Source organism: Setaria italica, chromosome II (genome assembly GCF_000263155.2).
Source record: "Setaria italica strain Yugu1 chromosome II, Setaria_italica_v2.0, whole genome shotgun sequence".
NCBI classification, from domain to species: domain Eukaryota; kingdom Viridiplantae; phylum Streptophyta; class Magnoliopsida; order Poales; family Poaceae; genus Setaria; species Setaria italica.
This window is the reverse complement of record NC_028451.1, coordinates 24841508-24850162: the sequence shown is the minus strand read 5'-3', so window position 1 is coordinate 24850162 and position 8655 is coordinate 24841508. Positions and strand designations below refer to the sequence as shown.

The window sequence follows — 8655 nt, the reverse complement described above, 5'->3', positions numbered from 1 at the left end:
TGTTCTTGCGTCACCCGACCCCTTAGAACATTTATGGATTAGGGTTAGGAATGTAACGTGCAGCATTACCAGGTTTGTTTATGAAGTTTCCTAGTAAATGATATCCATAAACCTCGTTCCTCCATGTGTACCATATAGTTTCTTTCAAGAAGTAATGTGGTATGAATCGACGAGGCTGAAGTCCCCCTACCTCGATGCATGCAACAATGACATGGGTGCAAGGTCTGTGAAGCAATCTTGGCTTCTGACATGAGCAAACACACCCTTCATTGGTAATGATGCACTCTTGTGTGTGCTTCTCGCGCCTCCCCTCAATCAACTTTTGTCCCTGCAAACAATCTCGAACTGGCATTCCACGGCACCCACTTCATTAACACGATGCTTATGAGCCTTCTTAATCACCTCCTCTGTGTACTCTGTCATCTTGCACCCATAAATTTTTTGATTATTGGCCATTGAGTTATTTGCCACCGCGTATCATTCCCTGAAGTACTTCATGGTGCGGTATAAGAAGAATTCTATGATACCAACAAGGGGCAGTCCCCTAACACTGCGCTGGACCCAGTTGTACACCTCAACTAGGTTTGGAATCATTATACCCCACCTAGCACCTCCCTCATCATAGAGTAATGCCCACTTTTCTTTCGGCTCATGCTCAATCCACTATGAGAAGCTCTTGATGGCCTAACCCATCTTCACCTGACATTTGGACCATCTAGTCTGACGTCCTCCAGAGACATAGGGTGGTCGGCCTCGCTGTTTACCAGCCTCTTGCCTAGCTCTTCGGATTGTTTCTTTGTAAGCTCATCAAGTTTCTTCTACAATAGATTGAATTTCCTCTCCTGATTCTGGGTACATAGCCGTTTGAATATTTTCATAAGGGTCTTGTTCTTGAATTGACTATGGAAGTTTCCCCCATATGCCTCACGCACCACCTACTCTTCATGTCCCTAAAACGCTCCACACTGCCATTCTGTAGGTCTTCAATTGTTTGTAGAATACCTTTGTGCCAATTATGAATTAGACAAACACCCTCCACGTCCTTCACAATCATCTGCTTCACCCTCTCCAGGAACCAATACCAACTATCTCCACACACCTTCTCCACAAAGGCGATTGCCAGCAGCAACACCTGATTGTTACCGTCGGACCCAATAACTGTCAAGATTGGACCTTTATACCTTCCAGTCAAAAATGTGCCATAAATGCAAATGACTGGGCAACATTATTGAAAAGCCTCAATGCAAGGACCCAAGGCTAAGAATGACCACTGCAGGACGTGTTTGCCTGTAAATTGAGCACATGGATAGACTTTCAGGTCGTAGTAGCTTCCTAGGGTCCTTTAGCATATGGTGTGCAACAAGAGAGGGAGTTTGTCATACGATGCTTCGTACGCACCCCACTTCATCTCTAGCACCTTCTGCTTGGCTCGGTAAGCTTTGTGGTAGCTAATCTTGTACTTAAACTTCTCCTCCATGGCACAAACAAACAATCGACTTGGGCTCAAAGATGGGATTCTCTACTATCTAAGGATACATGTATTGAGCAACAGAATCAGTAGTGAGGTTGCGGTGTGTTCCTTCCAATTCATCCAGCAAACATTTGGCTCTTCTCCTTCCCTCTCCACCTGCTCAACTAAGCCAGGGATGTCTTCCCTCTCATCAGCCTCCCCATTTGGTTCACGGGTTGCAACATCATTCTCTGCATCTTCCTCTTCTGCCCCATCTTCATTATCTTCTTCATTTTGCCCATCAGTACTCTCCACACCTTCCTCGGCTGTAACTTCAACACCTCCTACTTCTTCTTCCATCTGACTGCTAGACCCAACCTTCCTGAACACTTCAATAAACAATATGAGCAGTAAACCGTGCTTAGTGCAACCATTTACATAGGTCCGGTAGTTCTGGATTCCTTCAAGTGGGATCAGCTCCCAAAAGTTTACGTCAGGCTGTCTTCTCACTACAGCCCTAACAAACAGCTCCACTTGATCTCTATAAACCCAAGTCCTCTCTCCAGCTCTTGATAAATTTTTGCAGAACGACTGAAATTCAGAAAAAATCTACCCCTTCTAGACCATATCTAACCTCCCCCCGACTATAGAACACTTGAAAAAATAAACTTTCCGACATGCCTGCCAATATACACGACATGAATAGTGGAAATTACTCTCATGTACTTAATTTAAGTAACTCCAACAACACCTACATTTCAATATATGGTACAAACATCGAACTCGAGCATCGCCAATGATAACAATTTTAAAATTATTTAAAATTATGAACAAATTCATTTTATTTTACCCGGTCAATATACACGATATTAATATAGGCAATTACTGAATATTACTAAATTTAACTAACTCTAAACACCCGATCAATATACACGACATGAACAAAAATTTTAACTAAATCTAATAATTTCAACTACCCCTAAAACAACTACTTTCTCTCCTACTCCCTCCCTCCCTTCTTCTCTCCTAGACCCTCCCTCCCTTCCACTTCTCTCGCATGCGCTCGCTCTGGCTCGGTGGTTTTGGGTGCCGGTGGAAGCAAATGGCGTGCGACGTGCATCTGGGCCGCCCGCGGGTTTTAAAGAGGCAGGGGAGCTACCGCCGTCTCATTTGGCGGTAGCTTTCCCGCTCCCGCCGTTTGAACTAGCAGGGCCTACTATCGCCAGATCCTCCGGCAGCAACTTGATACCGCCGTTCCATCTAGTGGTAGCAGTCTCGTCCCCCGCACCGCTGGAAACCATGTGCAGCCCGCCGGATCAAAGGGCAGTAAGCGGGTTTCCTCACTGACGTGGCGGACGCGGAAAGCTACCGCCCTTCGCTTACCACCGGTTGAGACGGCGGTAGCCCGTTACCGCCAGTAGAGGTCTATTTCTGCAAATTTTTCGATAGATTATTTATTTCTACAAAATCGTAAAAAAAATATAAAAATAAAAAAATTCCGATGTTTCAGATTCATGGGCTCCGCTGCCTTCCAGCCAAATGGGCTGAATACCTCCTCTGCCTTCCAGTTCCAGCCCACGACGGCCCCAATTGCGCGGTCCTTCTCTTTCGCTGTTTTCCTTCGTCTCTCTCCGGTCTCCGCTCCTCTCGCCCCTTTCTTTCCTAGCCGCGTCCCGCGAGCCGGCGACGACAGGGCGAGCGGCCACCCTTTGCCAGATCTTCGTCCGGCGCTTCGCCGGCGACAAGCATCCGACAGGTATGCGCGCCTATTCCCTTCCCTTCCCTTCTTTCTGTGCGAAATCGAACACCAAAACCCTGATGTCTGCTATTTGTATTAGGATCTGACCACGTATTTACTGTCTGAATTTCGATTTTGTTTTTTTGCAAAAATTATCTTGTGCCACCATTGATGTGTAGTCTTGACGAGGTTGGTGTGTTCTATGGCAGCTGAAGATGGCGAGGATACCGTCCCTAAAGAGCCTCAATGCGTTTCCGCACGCCGAGGAGCACTTGTTGAAGAAGACTTACTCCGGTGCTATTGGTATGGACTATGGGACCCTATTCTTTTGCGGTTGTTGCAAGTGGATGCTGCGGCGTATGTTTGGGATTTTTATCTTAACTTGTGCCACCATTGATATCTTGGCAGTGACAATTCTTGGGCTAATTATAATGTTTACATTGTTCGTGCATGAGCTGCAGTTTTATCTTACCACCTACACCGTGCACCAGGTATGATTGGTCACAGCTTCTGTGTTTGTGGTCGATTTCTATCGAACTTTTCTGTAATATTTGTGTAGGTCATTTCGTTTTCCCTTCAAATAACTCTTAAGTTCTTTTCTCGGCACTGTGAATATGCCTGTAAAAAATAGGAGTTTATCCTCTTTTATTTTATTTAGAAAAATGTAAACCAACTCAACAAAGTAAATAATGCCATATCTTTTGAAGACCATTCTAGCTGGCTTGTGGGGTTTTAGTTCAAGCATCAAAGCACCAATCTGATCAAAGAATTCTTGTGATGACAAACTTGTCTTTGAATACGAAACGTAAATTATAAACCAATTACGTTGCTGAACAACTGAGATGTCTTCTGATTGTTGTAATAATCTGTAATTATCATTATGAGATTCTGCTACATTCATCTTCTGTGGTTTAATTTTATTTTCATGAGTTGATCCTTGCCAGTATCTGTACGATGAATCCTTCACCAGTTGATACTGTCTGCAGATGTCTGTAGATCTGAAACGAGGAGAAACTCTACCAATCCATATAAATATGTCATTTCCTTCTTTGCCATGTGAAGGTCGGTTATTAAGTTTGTTGCAAGTCCTTATTTGGGAATTATTGAACAAACTGTTTCATGACTTTTTATTTGAAAGGAAGTTTCATGATTTTGAAACATCTTTCTCTGACTCTTGTTTGTTTAGTATTGAGTGTGGATGCGATTGACATGTCTGGGAAACATGAAGTTGATTTGCATACAAATATTTGGAAGGTAAGATCTCTGTTCAAAATTTTGTTCCTTCCGGTTTGTGTTCTAGCATTTTAATACAGTGGCAACATTTATTGTTACCGTTGCTTATGAGTTGTGATGAAGAAACATTACAACATGTGTGAGTATTAGTAAGTGATAAGTGCATATCCTCATTTGTCAGAAGCCAGAAGACAATAGATTAGGCTGGTTAGTTGTTTTTCATGTGTTAATGTAGAACTGCAGAAACATGTACTTTACCAGCTCTGATTTGTATCTTGCTGCAGCGTAAACAATATTTTTCATATGTATTCCTATGTTTAGTATTTCCCTGCAAAATTTGTTTCATATTTTGTAAAAATGCTATAATTGCCTTGCTCTTATGTCTAATGTTTTCTCTCTTTATCTGCTTAATACAGCTTCGCTTGGATAGGTATGGCCATATCATTGGTACAGAGTACTTGTCTGACCTAGTTGAAAAGGGACATGGGGCTCATCATGATCATGGTATACTCTTCTTCCTCCCTACAAAGGAAAAAAACTAGTTTAGCATGGAATCATGTCAATTGCCATATGAAAGAATTTTATCTGCAGTATGTGTGTCCTTTTCTTATTTTATTCAATGTAGGAAAGTATATTATGCTGTTGTAAATATAGTTAGCAGGTGGTGGTGTTCGGTACCCTAGCCATTCAGGCTTGAACTGACCTACCTCTTCGTTAGCTGGAACTCCTAGCTAGAGGTGGTAATAGATCATGGCCCTTATGCTCCCTTCACAATCCAACTCAGCCCTATATATATTTAGCTCAAAATCATATAGTATCTTAGCTGTTTCCTTTTCCAAAAGAAAAAAGAGAACACAATACTTTTTAAGTAATCTATAATTGAAAGAGAAGCAAATTCTCTGAGTCTTGATTATCATGGGAAAATGTCAATACAACAATGATGACTAAACTGATTGACCAAAGATGTTTGAGTTAGAATATCCCATCTGTTGTTGGGCATGATTTAGTTTGAATGTTCCATCTGATTGACCAATATGCTTTGGTTAGAATAGTTCTTCATAATTTGCTTATTAGAAGTTTAAAACAGACCATGGCCATGAGCATCACGATGAACAAAAGAAGCATGAGCCCACCTTCAATGAAGATGCAGAGAAAATGGTGAAGAGTGTCAAACAAGCGCTGGAAAATGGTGAAGGGTGTCGAGTAAGTTATTCATCCACATGTTCCCATTTGTTTACAGAATAGTTTTTCAGGTTGTGATCATGAATTACATTTTCTGGTGTTGCTAATGAAACTGCTTCCTCAATTTCCACAGGTCTATGGGATGTTAGATGTGCAGAGGGTTGCTGGTAACTTCCATATCTCAGTGCATGGTTTGAACATTTTTGTTGCTGAAAAGGTCAGTAATCTAAAACTGCAGATATCGTATGACTTTTCTACCCTTTGCACATTTTGGTTCTGAAGTATGCGTACCTTCTGTAATTGAGAGGTCTATCGGATAAAAGTCTATGCTTCTAAAAATGCTCATTTATATTGTAATGTGAGAAATACTGAAATAGGGGTCATTAGGTTTCCTTCATAAGATGTCATTTGGGTTCCTACCAAAACATCTCTTCAGTGGCTAAGTACATGGTGTCAAACCCTGTCAGTATTTAGTTTTCCTACTTGGTGCTCAAAGCTTGAAGCATCATCAACAGCTGGCAGATATTAGGATTCATTTCATGCTTCTTCGGCCCTTTTTGGTATAGCTTTCCTGAGAATCAATTTTCTGAAAAAAATCAGGATTTCCTGAGAAGCTGCTGCCTGGAAAATCTGCTGTCTATAGAAGCTGGGTGTTTGGCAATCCTGATCTTTTCTTGTTGAATGCCCTTAAAGCTCTATGCCCTTAAAGCTGATAATAGCTCATTTGCTTCATGAACAAAAGTAGGGCTGGCAAAAAAGCTCGAGGTTCGTGAACTGACTCAGCTCGTTCATATGTTTGGCTCGGTTCAGCTCGGGTCGACCTTTAAACGAACTGAGCCAAGCCTTAATTTCAGCTCGTTTTCTTAATGAGTCAGCCCGTGAGATGTTCGATAAGCTCATTAGGCTCGATAAAGATGAAAATATCAAAAATATTTTTTTACAAATATAGTTGTATTACTATTATTTGGTTAAAATAAACTTGTTGTTCAACTTGTAAGTCAAATCTAGCGCTAATTAAGTCTATTTCGAGTCTCCAAACATCTGTATTATCCTAATTTGTTGACTTATGTTATTTATTCCATAATATCATCATAAATTAAACTTTTAAATATTGTTAGCATACATAAATTATCATATATTGGTTAATATCATCTTTGATCATAACATTAATGTTCAACAATGCTAGGCTCATGAGCCAAACGAGCCGGCTCGAACTTTCAAACGAACCGAGCCAAACTTGATTTTTAGCTTGTCAACCTTAATGACCCGAGCCAAGCTAGCTCGTTATCAAACGAGCCATAACGAGCCGAGCCTTAACGAGCCAAGCTGGCTCGTCAGCCACCCCTAAACACAAGCATAAGGCAATGTTGACACACTATTTTAGCCTACCCCAACTTGCTTGGGACTGAAAGGCTATGTTGTTGTTGTGGTTACAAAATGTCTACAAAATACCAAGAATCAGAATACCATCAAATAAATGAGGAACAGAACAAATAAAAAAAATACATGACCTAGATCTTCCAACTAAATATTAGGGCTGAAACTACATATCAAGTCCAAATTACATTAGAATTACATGACTAATTATATTAGCGCTTCTTCTAAGCCCTGGACCACCTCAAACTCAAATTAATTGCCTTCGATTAATTAGAGCGAACTAGCACATCCATATGACAAACCAATTGCAAGCCAACTAGCAGATCGATACAGCAAATCAATTTTGCAAGTGCACACATAGATCCATTGTGCCTTCAGGGCAAAGGAATGAGGTTGAGGCACGGCTTGGCTGGTTCCTTTTGACGCTGTCGGGCCCATGCTACTTTGCAGCAGCCATTTTTACAAATTAGAAACATTGTTTTTTTTTCCGTGAGGTCTGTTGACTTCTATGGATATTAATAGTTTCCAATGGATGAATGAAATCACTGTTATTGTCGGTTTTGATGTAAACAAGCAACTTTTCTTTCTCACCTAACCCATTAACAGAGGGCCGTTGTGCAATTTGTACATCCATTGCCTTTATTAGTACATTTTTTGAACTGAGCTTTAATATAATTTACTAATATTTGTAATTTTCATACAGATTTTTGAAGGGTCAAGCCATGTGAATGTTAGTCATGTTATTCACGATCTGTCCTTTGGCCCTAAGTATCCAGGAATTCATAATCCACTGGATGAAACCACGAGGATACTTCATGACACAAGTGGAACTTTCAAGTACTATATCAAGGTGAGTTGTCATTCATCTGCCTTTGCAATCAAGCATGTGCACGAAGCAGCTTCCAAGTGTCAACATTAGGGAATATAGCAAAGAATGCCTGAAGAGATTTTGATAGTGCTGTAAATATTCACATTTGCATTATTATACAAGATCATCACTGGGGGCCAATGAAAAAGTGTTATTTCCCATTTCCAGCAAGCCTATATCAATTTGGTTAAGTTGATCTTATCAAGTAAACCAGAAGATTTGCAGAGTGAATATTCTCTAGTTCATTTTCTTCTACGATTTGTAATAGCTTGTGAGAAAGTGCTCTCATCTGTTTGCCCAATTGATATGCAGGTTGTTCCAACTGAGTATAGATATCTCTCAAAGAAAGTATTGCCAACAAATCAGTTTTCTGTCACGGAGTATTTTCTTCCCATTCGCCCAACTGACAGGGCTTGGCCAGGTAACTGTTTCATTTCACCCTTCATGCTGCGGTAATTGTGAATTTCATGGTAGACGAAGGGAAACCGTGGTTACTTGTTGCTAGTCAAGCCAGTTATAGATCATCTTGCCCCAGCTAACTGGTCAAGCCATGTTGGTTTACATGTTTATTTGCTCCATGCATGGTTAACGTAAAATATGTCGTTAGTTTTTTTTATCATCAATTGCGTGCTAAAAGTCCATGGACTACAGTTTTGTCATCTACTTGACACCTATCTTGGAACTACCAACGAGATCATGTCGTTTGTAATCATGTACAAGACAAAACATGGCTCCAGTATATATCCAAAGTTTTTTTTTTCTACTGCGAAAATCAATGCAAACATGTAGTTTCAATGTGCGAAAATA

The 8655-nt window shown here is 40.7% G+C and overlaps 1 protein-coding gene across 1 annotated transcript; it reads left to right on the top strand.

Annotated features, from left to right (window-relative positions):
• The first annotated feature begins 3048 nt into the window (after nt 1–3048).
• On the top strand, nt 3049–7820 carry LOC101761441 (endoplasmic reticulum-Golgi intermediate compartment protein 3). Its single transcript, XM_012843399.2, has 10 exons — nt 3049–3206; nt 3398–3491; nt 3597–3679; nt 4175–4250; nt 4375–4442; nt 4838–4925; nt 5509–5624; nt 5737–5820; nt 6204–6368; nt 7684–7820. Exons 2-9 carry the CDS (start codon nt 3404–3406, stop codon nt 6282–6284), a joined length of 684 nt encoding a protein of 227 aa, XP_012698853.1. The 5' UTR covers nt 3049–3206; nt 3398–3403; the 3' UTR covers nt 6285–6368; nt 7684–7820.
• Nucleotides 7821–8655: the final 835 nt, after the last annotated feature.

Excerpts from the sequence above, each read along its gene's own strand:
- LOC101761441 (XM_012843399.2), top strand. The coding sequence starts at position 3,404 with ATGGCGAGGATACCGTCCCTAAAGAGCCTCAATGCGTTTCCGCACGCC. Across the intron at positions 4,926-5,508 it reads TGGGGCTCATCATGATCATG|ACCATGGCCATGAGCATCAC; the intron begins GTATACTCTTCT and ends AGTTTAAAACAG. Across the intron at positions 5,821-6,203 it reads ACATTTTTGTTGCTGAAAAG|GATTTCCTGAGAAGCTGCTG; the intron begins GTCAGTAATCTA and ends GAAAAAAATCAG.